Below are 15787 nucleotides of genomic sequence, written 5' to 3'. Positions count from 1 at the left end.
AAACAAGAAATGGGGAAAGGATTCCCTATTTAATAAATGGTGCTGGGAAAATTGGCTAGCCATAAGTAGAAAGCTGAAACTGGATCCTTTCCTTACTCCTTATACGAAGATTAATTCAAGATGGATTAGAGACTTAAATGTTAGACCTAATACCATAAAAACCCTAGAAGAAAATCTAGGTAGTACCATTCAGGACATAGGCATGGGCAAGGACTTCATGTCTAAAACACCAAAAGCAACGGCAGCAAAAGCCAAAATTGACAAATGGGATCTCATTAAACTAAAGAGCTTCTGCACAGCAAAAGAAACTACCATCAGAGTGAACAGGCAACCTACAGAATGGGAGAAAATTTTTGCAATCTACTCATCTGACAAAGGGCTAATTTCCAGAATCTACAAAGAACTCAAACAAATATACAAGAAAAAAACAAACAACCCCATCAAAAAGTGGGCAAAGGATATGAACAGACATTTCTCAAAAGAAGACATTCATACAGCCAACAGACACATGAAAAAATGCTCATCATCACTGGCCATCAGAGAAATGCAAATCAAAACCACAATGAGATACCATCTCACACCAGTTAGAATGGCAATCATTAAAAAATCAGGAAACAATAGGTGTTGGAGAGGATGTGGAGAAATAGGAACACTTTTACACTGTTGGTGGGATTGTAAACTAGTTCAACCATTATGGAAAACAGTATGGCGATTCCTCAAGGACCTAGAACTAGATGTACCATATGACCCAGCCATCCCACTACTGGGTATATACCCAAAGGATTATAAATTATGCTACTACAAAGACACATGCACACGTATGTTTATTGCGGCACTATTCACAATAGCAAAGACTTGGAATCAACCCAAATGTCCATCAGTGACAGACTGGATTAAGAAAATGTGGCACATATACACCATGGAATACTATGCAGCCATAAAAAAGGATGAGTTTGCGTCCTTTGTAGGGACATGGATGCAGCTGGAAACCATCATTCTTAGCAAATTATCACAAGAAGAGAAAACCAAACACCGCATGTTCTCACTCATAGGTGGGAACTGAACAATGAGCTCACTTGGACTCGGGAAGGGGAACATCACACACTGGGGCCTATCATGGGGAGGGGGGAGGGGGGAGGGATTGCATTGGGGAGTTATACCTGATATAAATGATGAATTGATGGGTGCTGACGAGTTGATGGGTGCAGCACACCAACATGGCACATGTATACATATGTAACCTGCACGTTATGCACATGTACCCTAGAACTTAAAGTATAATAAAAAAAATAAATAAATAAAATGTTAAAAAAAAAAAAAAAAAAAGAAAATACAATAACCTATTACTAGTGATTTTTCTCATCTGTTTAAGTTTTTCTATGAATGGGTATTACTTGAATAATAAAAATTAATGAAGCAAAAATAACCATAGGTATATATGTTGGCTTCTTTTTTGCTAGTGGTAGTGGGTGTGGTACCCTGCCACTCTATCATGACCACTACCAGCAGATTAAGAAGAAAAACAACCCTAAGGCCCAGGAGACCGGCTGCATTTCTGGCCCTCTGATGAGAGTCAGAGGCAGAGGTTGCCTTCATTCCTATCAGTGTGTAAAAACAAACCTGCCAATTGCAGGCTACCACCTATGCTATTGTTTTGTTGTTGTTTTGTTTTGTTTTGTTTTTGCCTTCCATATCCCTAGCCAAGAATTAAGGTGTGCTGGGAAATGCAAATTCTATGTGCAAAAAAAAATAAGCATAGCTTGTTTGTGAGAAGCAAAATAAAATAGGGCCCTGAAAACAACAGAACACGGAAGACAAAATGCAGGATTTAGCGGAAAATTTACATTCCACTTTTGATGTCAGTCAAGTTCTTTTCCTTCTAGATTTTCTGCCTCATAAGTATTCAGTTCAGTTTATGAAACACCTACTATCCGCCAGGCACTGTTTGTAGGTATAAGGAGGAATGAGGCCATGTTAAGTTGCAAAGGCTTTGTAGACAAACAGGGGGGATGTCTGCAGCATCAAGCACTGCCCTTGAGCCTCATTACCTGGGCTTGTGTTTGAGGCTACTGCTAGTCTCCCTGACCATGCTATCTGATTACGCTGAGCCCATATGGCTGGGCTCTTCCACCTGGAAGTCACTTTGGCCTTTCACTGAGCTATAGGTGACATTAGGGAGGAAAGCTGCCTGTTGTCTCTGAGGTGTCACTCAGCAACCCACCCAAGTAAATTTCAAATATAACACATGAGCTCTGTGTAAGTCAGGCCATTCCAAACATACCCTCCAAAGTTGAAGAAAATCCACCCGATCCTTTTCAAGAGACGCAGTAACACACAGTTACATTTGCATGGATTACCATAAGTGTTCCTTTTACTGGAGACCCAGAATGAGAAAACACTGACCTCAGCCATAAATGAAGCTTTTAAAGTTCAAATTCTGCCTAACAACTACACCAAACAACTGAGCACTTTGTGGAAACCCAAAGGCGAGGAAATGAATATGTGAGAGGTACATGTAAGTCTCCCCTCCTCCTCACCATGCTTAACTTGTCCTTCCCCACCAAGCCCAGCTGGAGGGATACTCACCCACACAGCTCTTCCCGTCCTCAGCCAGGGTGTAGCCACTGTAGCACTGGCAGACAAAGGAGCCCGGCACATTCACACAGAGCTGCCCACAGTTGTGGTCCTCCATGGCACACAGATCCTGGACTGAGGCAAAGTCACGCTGTTAGAACACAATGTCAGGCACACCTGAGAACGCCTCCAGCCCAGGGCGAGGCAACAAGCAGCTCCAGAACCCTCACCAAAGTAACTTTTAAAAACATTATAGGATTCGATATGTGATCATAGTAGAAAATTTGGGGCCGGGCGCGGTGGCTCAAGCCTGTAATCCCAGCACTTTGGGAGGCTGAGACGGGCGGATCACGAGGTCAGGAGATCGAGACCATCCTGGCTAACACGGTGAAACCCCGTCTCTACTAAAAAATACAAAAAGCTAGCCGGGCGAGGTGGCTGGCGCCTGTAGTCCCAGCTACTCGGGAGGCTGAGGCAGGAGAATGGCGTGAACCCGGGAGGTGGAGCTTGCAGTGGGCTGAGATCCAGCCACTGCACTCCAGCCTGGGCGACAGAGCGAGACTCCGTCTTAAAAAAAAAAAAAATTGGAAAGCATTAAAAAACAGATAAAACAAAATTCACCTGTAATCCCCCACCCAGAGGCAACCCCTGTTAGCATTTCGGTGAGTTTTCTTTCCAGGTGACTTTCTGTGTGTATATAGAAACACATTTTTCAGTCAGGCGCAGCGGCTCACGCCTATAATCCCAGCACTATGGGAGGCCGAGGTGGGCGGATCACTTGAGGTCAGGAGTTGGAGACCAGCCTGGCCAACATGGTGAAACCTCATCTCTACTAAAAATACAAAAATTAGTTGAGCATGGTGGTGTGTGCTTGTAATCCTAGCTACTCAGGAGGCTGAGGCAGGAGAATCACTTGAACTCAGGAGGCGGATGTTGCAGTGAGCTGAGATCGTGCCATTGCACCCCAGCTTGGACAACAGAGCGAGTCTCTGTCTCAAAGTAAATAAATAATATAAAAATAAATAAAACATATTTTTCAAAGTTGGAATTACTCATCACCTCTATGAAATACATTAAATAATTTTTTGAGATGGAGTCTCGCTGTGTTGCTGGTATAAGGAGGAACGAGACATAGCTCTTTGAAAACCCTCTTTGTGGTCTATTTATTTATCCTAGTTACAAACGAGGAAAATGGAGAAGCCAAAAGAGGTTAGGTAGAGGTAACAAACATTACCAAGGAGAAATACATATATGCCTATTCATGGTCTTATTTTGGTCAAATATTTATTACGTGTCCACAAAGTGCTAAGCTCTGGCTGTTTATTCACATGCAATGTAGGAACAGACTTACAGTATGCATCTACTGCAACAGAACTAAGAATATGTTGGTGGATGAAAATATTAAAGGCGTCTTCCATCCATCACTGACTCAGTCTCTCACACTATTTCCCAGCAAGGAGAACAGCTCCGATACCATGAAACAGCTAGCTGTACCAATGATTTTACCATTAAAATGGGAGACAATCAGAGAGCATTAAAGGGGTTGAATATATTGAAGAGAATTTCCTCTGGTTAAAAGCTATCACTGGCCAGGTGCAGTGGCTCAAGCCTGTAATCCAAATACTTTGGGAGGCCGAGGCGGGCGGATCTTCTGAGGTCAGAAGTTCGAGACCAGCCTGATCAACATGGTGAAACCCCATCTCTACTAAAAATACAAAAATCAGCTTGGCGTGGTGGCACGCGCCTGTAATCCCAGCTACTCGGAAGGTGGGGAGGCTGAGGCAGGAGAATGGCTTGAACCTGAGAGGTGGAGGTTGCAGTGAGCCAAGATCACACCATTGCACTCCAGCCTGGGCGACAGAACGAGACTCTGTCTAAAAAAAAAAAAAAAAAGCTATCACTACAACAGGTATGATTTAAAAAAACTTAATTACCTAGAAAGCTTGATTAATTACTGAATCCAATGGCTACATTTTAATATTATCTTCTAGATTTTGAATTTCATAGTTTATTATGCTTTTAGATAAATATAAAATATCAAATTGATTTTTAAAAAGATAAAAGCTGATTTGATTCAACATCTCTATTAAATGCATTAAACAATTTTAAACATTAAAACTTACATCATCGCATTTTAAAAACGCTTAGGTCTAAGATTCTACAAATAAGAATTCTGGTTTTAAAATCCTAAAAGAAGTCTTTTCACTCCCAAATCAATAAAGCAGATGGAAAAAAAAAGCCTTATAGACACAAATTGTTTTACCTCTCAGCAGTATGTTCATATCTTACATTTCCAATTAGGAACTCCAATCAGAATGTCCAATGTAGATTTCCAATGGATTCAGATGTAAGGAAAACACCCATAACCAGAAGAAAACTTCAGCTAATACAAAGACCACAGTGAGTAATCAAAGAATGACAAAACCTAAATAAGCTAGGCCAGAAACATAAGAAATGTCTGAATCATATGATAGTCATTCATTTACTCAGTAAATATGTGTTGGGCACCTACCATGTCCTGACCATTGGGGATATCGTGCTGAACAAAACAGACAAGGGGTTTCTGCTGTCACACAGCTTGTATTCTACTAGCTGCTAGTAACAAGAAGCTTTAGGAAGAGTATTTTCGACCAAAAGAACAGTGAATGCAAAGGTCCTGAAGAACAAACTGACCCCATTTGAGGAACAGAAATGCCACATTGGCTGTTAGATGCCACCTAAATAACTAACACGTGAGGCAGGACATGATAAAAATCCCTAAGAGAAGTGCCAAGAAAACTATGGGAGTTCAGAATTGGGACAGATTACTGCAAGTCTAGCAGGGACTGGGAAAGGCTGGCAGGTACGGAGAAAGAGAAATGGCACTCCAGACTGTGAGTAAGAGGGAAGCAGGAGAGGCGTGGCAGCTTAATTCTGCTCTGGAAATTCCAGGGGAAGTAGCAGAAGAGGGGATGGGAAAGACCACTGACACCAGAGGCAGAGGGATCTCTACACACAGACTGAGTAGGCTGAACTCCAATCAGTGGGCAATGGGGACCACCTAAGGAAAAATCCTTAAAAAGAGAGACCAGCAATTTCACCCAAGTTGTGCTTCAGAAGGTTAAGCCTGGCAGCACCACAGATCCTCTCGGGTCTGGGAAAATTTAAGGACCTCTAGCAAAGTTCAGTGAAAAGCACTGCTTTCTTGGGAACAGCAGTAGGTTTCTGAGTTCCAGGCTGAAGTAGCTTTGGGTTGTCTGAATAGTGATGAGAAAATGAACCTCTTGCTATGAGGACCTTTAAACATTCTTTAAACTTTTGGCCTCACCCATAGGCTGTCAGCCCACCCCTGCACTTTCCCTTCCGGCATAAATCATAATGTTAACTACCTATGTGTTTATGGAGTGATGGATGTACTGTGTCTTGGAGCTTACCAGACTCTAAGCTCCCTAAGTGGGTGGGCAGTGTCCCTGCACAAAATCCTGACGGCTAGGAGGTGACACTCCAGCATGTTGGAACCAGCTCTGGAAGGGTGGCAGCAACTTCTCCATCTGGGTCCTCCCAGTCTCTACTGCAGATGCTGCCTTGCCCCCATCAGGGGTCTGACAGGAACTCTGCCTACCATGGTTACCAAGTAGTGGCGTGAACACAGGTGATTTTTCATTCTTTTATTTATAATTGTCTGATTTCATATTTTCTAACAGGAACTTTTATAATAATGGAGGAAGAAAAAAATCAACCTATTACAAGTGAACCCTTTTGAAAGTACCATTTCAAAAGCAATGAACCAGGACTTCAAAGGAACAATCTTTTTTTCTAAAAGGCTTCCCTGCACAGGGTAGGCAGAGCAAGGCAAAGACATGCTTGTTCCTTTCCGGATGGGCTGGGATATCCGCAGAAGAGTCTGTGAGTAACTGCAAGCTCCCATCTGCAGAAGCAGCAGGAACCTTTGAAAATCTCCATGCCAAGGTACTCCCTCCCACAGTTAAATTAGACTGGTAGGGGGTGGGATTTGGGCAGTGGTGTTTGTCAAAGTCCCCAGGTGGCCCCAGTGTGCAGCCAGGCTGAATGCCATTGAACCTAGCAGATAAAAGGTCCTCACAATCCTCCGTGGGGAAGGGGCCCAGATCCAGCAGTCAGTCTCCCCCTTTAATGACTGAGACCCTAAGGTTCAGCTTTCCTCTTCTAAACAAATCTGAATGATTTTTGTCCTTGCTCACCTCTCCAAGAGGCTAAAAGAACCCCAAACACCTATGTGCGGGTGCGAGATTACTGCTTGCATCCCAGAACTGTCCCACAAACAGCAAGCTTGCCAGCTGGCTTCATGCGGGTTGTCCTTCCTTACTGTTTTTAGAATTGTTGGGGATTTATGGCCACGAGTGATTTGTACCGACCCAAGGGAAACCATTCAGGGATTAATCTAATTAAACAAAGACAAAGGAATAAATACAGACTGGGTTCTGACAAAACAATTTTGCTGTTTTTCTGGCAGTGGCCATTTCCTTTTGAAACAAATACAGATGTTTTTGGATGATTCCTTATGCTTTTGAAAAACAGCCCTTCTTTCTCTCCGAGGCCAGGAGGATTTCACTGAAGCATGACAAGCACTGCGTCCAGAGCTCCCCCTACCCCGGCACAGCCTTCCACCTTCTCCACCTGGTGACCCCTGTGAATGGCTCACAGCCCCAGTCAAATGTCACCTCCTGTGGGAAGCCTCCTTCAAGCTGGCTGGACTTAAGGCTTCTTCCCCTGTGTCCCCACAGCACTATAGACATGGCTCCGCTCTAGCATTTAGGCACTGATCCCATTGTATTGGAAGGATTTGATCACGGCTGCCTGCCCCAATATAAACAGGTCAGTTTTGACCCCCCAGAGCTTAGCACAGTGTCCTAGCACATGTATTTGGCCTCCATAAGAATTCATTTGCTGAATGAACAATGAAAAAGGCCCAGATGCCCTGCCTCCCAGGAGGGATGGTCCTAAAATCCTAAGAATAACCTCCTCCATCAGATGTGGGGTCTTCAGAAGATGACTGAGATGGGAACAAAATTCTCTCCAAGTCTCTTTGCCTCTCCTCATCCCTAGCAAAAGGTACTCACATACCAGAAGAGGGCTCAGAGTGAGGTAGGAGGCAGGACTCAACACCAGAGACGGGGCTTGGACATAGGATCAAATTGAGGACTAGCAAAAACAGGACTGGGGCAGAAGCAGCTTTCCATAAGACACACCCACCAGTGTGACACGTCAGTTTACCATTGCCATGACAACACCTGGGAGTTACCACCCCTCTCCATGTCAATGACCTGACAACCCAAGAGCTACTATCCCTTCCCTAGAAATTGCTGCATAAACTGCCCCTTAATCTGCATGCAATTAAAAGTGGGTATCACACCTCTAATCCCAGCACTTTTGGAGACCAAGGCTGGTGTATCATGTGAGGTCAAGAGTTCAAGACCAGTCTGGCCAACATGGTGAAACCCCATCTCTACTAAAAATACAAAATTAGCCAGGTGTGGTAGCAGGTGCCTGTAATCCCAGTTACTTGGGAGGTTGAGGCAGGAGAATCACTTGAACCTGGGTGGCAGAGGTTGCAGTGATCTGAGATCATGCCACTGCACTCCAGCCTGGGCAACTCCATCTCAAAAAAAAAAAAAAAGTGGGTATAAATCTGACTGTAAAACTGCCCTGAGCTACTACCTACTCTCTGCATATAAGGATAGCCCTGCTCTGCAGGAGCAGTCACAGAGGCGTAACACTGCCAGGGCTGTAATACTGTCTTGTCAATAAAGCTGTTTACTTCTATCTCTGTTTCCCTTGAATTCTTTCCTGGATAAAGCCAAGAACCTTCATGGGTTAAGCCCCACCTTGGGGCTCACTTGTCCTGCATCAAGAGCACAATGACATCTCAGAGCCAGCCCCCAGCAATGGACTCCAGAAAAGCTGTCATGACAGTTAGGGAACCTGTGTGCCCTGCTATCCACCACGTCCCGGTATTTAGCACAGTGCCTGGCACATTGTCCTTGCTCAACAAGTACTTGTTGAATGGATGAATGAACTCATGCTCATGTGACACAAGCACAGGGTTGTCAGGTGTTCCTAACTCATCTCTCTTACCTACTCTTGTAAGCTCTGTGAAGGACAGGGCCATCTCTCTAAGTTTTGGTGTTCCTTACGGTGCCTGTATAATGCCATGCACTTCACACAGTTGGTGCTTAGTAGCCATCTATTGTTGACTTGACAGCCTCCCTTGCTGGGCAGCCTAGAGCACTGTCTCAATTAATAAATGTCACTGGGCAGAAATGGGACAGCTGGCGATGATTCTGAAGTATTCTTTAATTTCCCTTTAGCAAAGATGAATTTTTAGAATAGCTAACTTTTACCCTGGGGCCAAAGATGGCAACAGAAACTTGAAAGTCACGGGGTTTCTCCCTCTCCTGTACCCCTCAGATCCAGTCAATCCTGGATTTACTTCTCTTCATCTCCCCTGCCACCATGGAGCCACCATCATTTCTTGGCTGAACAGCCATGGCAACCTCTTAACTGGTTTTCCTGTATTCATCCCAGCCTAGCATTCTCCTATAGCCAGAGTAATCTGCTCCTGCCTCTCTTCTGCTTAAAACCCTTAATGGCTTATCACTGCTTTAGGATGAAGTCCAAAAACTCTAATGTGATGGTCAAGGGGGCTACAAGGCCCACCCTTTCACCTCTCCAGTCTTATCTCAAGCCTCCTCTTATTTTCTCTGCTCCATTTACACAGCCCTCTCCATTTTCAAATCAAGCTTCTTCACGCCTTGGGACCTTTGCACAGGCCATTCCTTCTGCCTAGAATGCTCAAGCCTCTTCCTCACCTCCTTTCCCCTAGCTAACTCTCATACCTCCTTCAGGACTCACCTGAAAGTCTGCTTTCTCAGGAAGCTCTGACCTATCACTAGGGGTAAAGTCCTCCCTCAGAGTTTCCCTTCGTAATCCTCATCACAATTATAATTTAATACTTCATTTGCAACTAATTATTTCATGTCTATTTCACCTGCCACATAGGGCAGCCACAGTGCATGTCTTGCTCAGCACACTAGTTCAGATATCTAGCATCTGACATGTGGCCCATTTTAAAAGGATTTGTGGATGACTGAATGAATAAATCTATTCCATGATGAAATGGTTCAGAGTGCTGGGGAAACAACAGTGATAAGTGGACAAAAAAAAAATTCCTTCCCTTATAGAGCTGATGGTCCAGTGAGGGACCAGTCATGTGCTAGAGGCAGCTCGTACTGACTCACACGATGATGTGCATCTTGGTAGCTTGAAATGTCCATGGTGGGAGTATTTACACCACGGAAATTGGCAGACACTCCAAATCAGAGCTTTTGTCTCCCAGAGACCTGATTGTTAAACATTTAGCAGCACATCACTGACAGAAGATTGATAGTAAACAAAGCAAATAGGTAAAACTCTGTGATACGTTATAAGCAGGAAAGGGGAGATGAGAGTGGTGAGAGAGCAGGCTTCCATTTTTAACAGTGTGAAATGAAAAGATGATTTCGACCTTCTCCAAATTTTTATCTGGACCTGAAAGAGGTGATATGAAAAATGATAAAGGGAACCACCAATGGAGGAGGACAGGATGTCAGTTACATCTCCTCAGAAAAGGTAGGGGTGAGGCAGGCAGGTGAAAAAAATATCGACTTTGGAGCCAGACTTGGCCCCAGCTAGGTGACGACTTCAAGTAAGGGACTTTAGAGAGATTTCATTTTAATAAAGAGGTTAAATATCTTATTTGTAGGGTTGAGTGAGATAATCTAGATGGGTAAAGCATCTGTCTCACAGTAGATTTTTTTTTTTTTTTTTTAATTTTTTTGAGACAAGGTCTGGCTCTGTCACCCAGGCTAGAGTGCAATGGCACGATATCTAGGCTCACTGCAACCTCCGCTTCCCGAGTTCAGGCAATCCTTCCACCTCAGTCTCCTGAGTAGCTGGGACTACAGGAACGCACCATCACACCCAGCTGACTTTTGTATTATTTGTAGAGACAGGGTTTCACCATGTTGGACAGGCTTGTCTTGAACTCATGAGCTCAAGTGATCTACCCGCCTCGACCTCCCAAAGTACAGGGCTCACAGGTGTAGCCCACTGTGGCTGGCTCACAGTAAGTCTTCAACACATGTTAGCATCCTTCTCCTTTCCTAAATCAAGGGGGAAGAGAAAAGGTCAGTAGCACATACCTATTTAAGCATGGGAGAGAGGTGAACTTCAACCAAAGTTTGCTCACATCCCAATTCTAATAGTTTCACTTTATTAGGTACCTATAAAAGCTACAAAGATGGGCTGGCACAGTGGCTCACACCTGTAATCCCAGCACTTTGGGAGGCCAAGGCAGGAGGATCAAGACCAGCGTAGGCAACAGAAAGAGATCTTGTCTCTACAGAAAATCAAAAAATTAGCCAGGCACGGTGGCACATGCCTGTAGTCCCGGCTACCAGGGAGGCTGAGGTGGGAGGATCATTTCAGCCAGGGAGTTCCAAGTTGCAGTGCGCTATGATTGTGCTACTGCTTTCCAGCCTGGGTGACAGAGCAAGGCCCTGTCTCAAAAAAACAAAAAACAAAAAAAAAACCTACAAACATGAATATTAGATCCTAACATTCTAAAAATGTATCTCTGGTTAAGTTTGGTTTTTGAGTTCTATGCTGAATTGAAGTGGTACAGCAAAGTAGGTAATTTGGAATTTCATAACAAAAGACCTGGCCAAATTTGAGCTATGCCTTGCCAGGGAGCAATCATTAGCATGTATCTGACAGTCAGCAAAATCTGCTTGCTTCTTTCAGTGCCTGCAGAATTTTAAGAGGGGTAACTCAGTCTTCTAGGTGAAACTAATGAGTGAAGATTTACTGCCAAGAGCCCTAAAGCTGTGCTCAAACCCAACCACCGTTTCCCCAGAGGCTCCCATACACCCTAGATGTAAGTGCCTTCCTTTAGAAACCCTGGCGCCTGCATCTTAGTCCAGGGAATTTGGAAACTTTCATCTGCTTACACCGGAAGGAGGGAGAACTGAGTGGGGAGTACGGAGAATGGGGCGAACGCTTTGGCCATCATCCAGGGCTAAATCAAAGGGTTTTTACCAATGTTTCAGAATTTTAGACAAGCTGCACTGCATGCTATTGACACCAATGACAGTTTAATCTCGTCTTTGGAGTTAAAGTAAATGAACACCTTTAGAACACACCCTCTACTTTTTATAGCTCTTGGTGTTATTTAACCTGAGATGTAGAAATCAGAAATTGTTTATCGGCCAGGCGCGGTGGCTCACGCCTGTAATCCCAGCACTTTGGGAGGCCGAGGCGGGTGGATCACAAGGTCAGAAGATCGAGACCATCCTGGCTAACACAGTGCAAACCCATCTCCACTAAAACTACAAAACATTAGCCGGGCGAGGTGGCGGGCGCCTGTAGTCCCAGCTACTCAGGAGGCTGAGGCAGGAGAATGGCGTGAATTCGCGAGGCGGAGCTTGCAGTGAGTGGAGATGGCGCCACTGCACTCCAGCCTGGACGACAGAGCGAGACTCTGTCTCAAAAAAAAAAAAAAAAAAGAAAGAAAGAAAGAAAGAAATTGTTTATCACAGCAAGAGAGAAGGAGAAATGGATTATTAGGGCTGCCATTTCACTCAACTGGGTAAACGATGGGGTCTCTGACCACTCCCACAGGAAAGCTTGCTACGAGGTAGGGGCTCCACAAATGCAGGGAAAACCCAAGCTTGCCTTTTCCAGACCGTGCCCTCTCTTTCATAATGTCTGAAAGTCCTAATCTTATTTTGACAACTGCAGTTTGGATTTAAAGACGTCCATGGTAGATGAGTCATCAGCCTCGTGCTTCTACACCGAAAGAAACAAAACAAACCCAATGTCACTGAGAAAAACTATCCTTTCAGGCAAACTCCAGCTGTGCCTAGTCTCCTCCTTTCCCGCAGCAGTTGAAGTTTTTTTCAATCAATTCTCCTGTTCACTAACAAGATTTTGGTTTTCCTTGGGGAAGGGAAAAGGAGGAAGGGGGTAATCTCTGAAACAAAGTTTTAAAATACAGGTAAATCTGAGTGAATGAGGTTGACAAAAATAATAAATAAACAAGAATAATGTCTTACTCTTGTAGAGTGCTTTTCCATTTCCAAACCGTTGTCACATTATGTTAATATAAACCCCCTTTTGAGTGGACGCTCCCAGGGAGAGATCTTATTTAAAACATCTAAGTCAGTAGCCCTTAAACTGCAGCGTACATCGACATTCCCTGGAGGGCTTGGGAAAACCCACATTCTTGGGCCCCAGTTCCAGAGATCCTGATTCAGTAGGTCTAGGGTAAGCCTGGGAACCTGAATTTCTAGTAAGTTCTGGGCAAAGCTGATACTGTTTTCCGTGGGGACCACACTTTGAGAACCATTTGCCTGGGTGCTCATAAAAACAGCCAAGCGGAGGAAAAGCTGTACAAGGTTCAAGCTCATGTTCCCCTGATGTGTACATTTTTTTCACAATTGGCATTTCTCCACTCACATTTAGTCAGCTCAGTTCTCCCATGGGGCTCTACTCACCGCAGATTCCTTCTTTTGTAGAAAACGCTGTGTCCTGGTACAGCCAGAGGGTGAACAAACTGCACATAATGATCCCTAAGCTCCCAGGCCCAGGTCTGATAGCCGGGGTTAAGGGGAAGCTGGATGACGGCATTTAGCAAGCCCACTGCTTCGGCTCACAGCAGCTGAGCCACAGCTCATGTGGCTGCTATTGATTGTCAGGGAAGGCAGCTGCTTTGAGTGTGTGTGCGTGCGGCCTGCTCACCCTTGCAGCCTTGCCCCAGGCTCTGACTGTGGGCCCCCCGGAGCTCACATCCTGACCTGCACTTTCCACACCCGCTTTCTCCCTCCAAGATTTCATCTATTTTCAGGGTCAATGACCACCACCAAGCACGTACTGTCCAGGCCTTTTCCTTGAGCTCGAATTCTCCATCTCCAGCTGCACCCAACCACGTGTGTGGGCTCTCTCTTGGGCGCATCCATTTGCCCTGAAAACTAGATTTCCTCTCTGAAGTTATCTGTCAGTCTCAATTACTCTGACCCCACCAGCCATCACCTATCTGATGTCATAAACTCCTCCCTGGGGCTGGGACGGTTGCCGTGGTCTCCTACTTAATTCTGTGGGCATAAGAAACATACACTGAATTGACTGGACCGATTAGAATTGTTCTCTGATTCCATCTTTCACATTCTTCTCTCTGTGTTGGGGGCAAAAGGGAAGCCAAGATCTGAATGTTTCTTGGGTCCCTAATATGTAAGAAAAATACGCCATAAGAGTGCCAGGCTCATAGAGGGGAATCCACAGGTATTGAATGAATGAGCGGATAAGTGAAGGCATCCCTGCCCCACTCTCTATCTCTAATCCAGCACACACATTATTGCCAGCCCCAATTTACTAAAATGACCTGGTTTTGCCCTTGACACACCATGTTCAGTTCCCCTACTCAACAAAGGACACTGTTGGAACTTAGCTTGAGAATCAAATTGCTCCATAATTTATCCCTGCTTACATTCCTTCTCTCCTCCTCCACTGATGCCACAAACAAACTATTCCAGAAAGGCAGTCTGGTCCAGCACCACTACTTGCTTCCGAAACCTTGTTCTGATTAATGAATGTCAGCTTTATTGAGTAACAACTGGAATACAATAAACTGCGCATATTTCAAGTGTACAGTTTGATAAATCGGGCTTATCGATATATCATCACCACAATCAAGATAATAAGCATCGTCATCATCCCCCAAGTTTCCTGATGCCGCTTTGTTATCCCTCTCCCTGCTGCTCCCCACTCCTCAGCCCAAGTACCCCACTAATCTCTCTATCATTATTGAGTAGATACCATTTCCTAAAATTTTATACAAATGGAACCACATGGTATGTACTATTTTTTTGATCTGGTTCCTTTCATTCAGCGCAGTGATTTGGAGATGCATCCAGGCTGCTGCAAGTGTCAATAGCACATTCTTTTCACTGCAGAGGAGTATTATACAGGATGCATGTATTGCAATGTATCACCCATTCACCTGTTAATCAACATGTGACTTGTTTTCAGCTTGGGGCTATTACAAGTAAAGCTGATGTGAACATTTGTGTTCAAATCTTTGTTTAGACATAAATTTTTATTTCTTTTGAGTAAATATCTAAAAGTGGAATGGCTGGGTCACATAATAGATAAATATCTAACTTTGTAAGAAATCGCTGAACTGTTTTCCAGAGTGGCGGAACCATTTTACATGACCACTGGTGGTATATGAGCATTCCAGTTCCCAATTTTGTGAACACATGGTATAGTCAATCTTTTAAAATGTATCCATTCTGGCCGGGCGCAGTGGCTCACACTTGTAATCCCAACACTTTGGGAGGCTGAGGTGGGCAGATGATCTGAGTTCAGGAGTTCAAGACCAGCCTGGCCAACATGGTGAAACCCTGTCTCTACTAAAAATACAAAAAAAAAAAAAAAAAAAAAAAATAGCCAGGCTTGGTGGCGCATGCCTGTAGACCCAGCTACTTGGAGGCTGAGGCAGGAGAATTGCTTGAACCCAGGAGGCAGAGGTTGCAGTGAGCCAAGATCATGCCACTGCACTCCAGCCTGGGCAACAGAGCAAGACTCTGTCTCAAAAAAAAAAAAAAAAAGTATCCATTCTAGTGGAGGTATAGTGGTATTTCATGTCTGATAACATTGAGCATCTCTTCATGTGCTTCTTTGCTACCCATATGTCTTCAGTGATTTAGTGTCTGTTCAAATCTTTTGCCCATTTTTATGGTGGTGTTTGTCTTCTTGGTACTGAGCGCTGGAATTCCTTATATTCTAAAGTCCTTTTTTGGACATATGTTTTGCAAATGTTTTATCCCAATCTGTGGCTTGCCTTTTCATTTTAGTAGCAGAGTATTTTTTTTTTTTTTTTTTTTTTTTGAGACGGAGTCTCGCTCTGTCGCTGGGGCTGGAGTGCAGTGGCCGGATCTCAGCTCACTGCAAGCTCCGACTCCCGGGTTTACGCCATTCTCCTGCCTCAGCCTCCCGAGTAGCTGGGACTACAGGCGCCTGACAGCTCGCCCGGCTAGTTTTTGTATTTTTTTAGTAGAGACGGGGTTTCACCGTGTTAGCCAGGATGGTCTCGATCTCCTGACCTCGTGATCCACCCGTCTCAGCCTCCCAAAGTGCTGGGATTACAGGCTTGAGCCAC

The 15787-nt window shown here is 44.4% G+C and overlaps 1 protein-coding gene across 3 annotated transcripts in view; it reads right to left on the bottom strand.

Moving 5' to 3' along the window:
* Positions 1–15787, bottom strand: part of LOC111520882 (matrilin-2) — a 178700-nt gene that overhangs the window by 80656 nt on the left and 82257 nt on the right. For all 3 annotated transcript variants that reach the window (XM_026454937.2, XM_026454938.2, XM_023183973.2), the window contains exon 5: positions 2587–2709. In XM_026454937.2, coding sequence (XP_026310722.1) covers positions 2587–2709 — 123 coding nt within the window. The remainder of the gene's footprint in view (positions 1–2586; positions 2710–15787) is intronic.

Source organism: Piliocolobus tephrosceles, chromosome 7, assembly GCF_002776525.5.
Source record: "Piliocolobus tephrosceles isolate RC106 chromosome 7, ASM277652v3, whole genome shotgun sequence".
NCBI classification, from domain to species: Eukaryota; Metazoa; Chordata; class Mammalia; order Primates; family Cercopithecidae; genus Piliocolobus; species Piliocolobus tephrosceles.
Note: the sequence above shows the minus strand (reverse complement) of the source record. Positions and strands in the feature narration are given on the sequence as shown.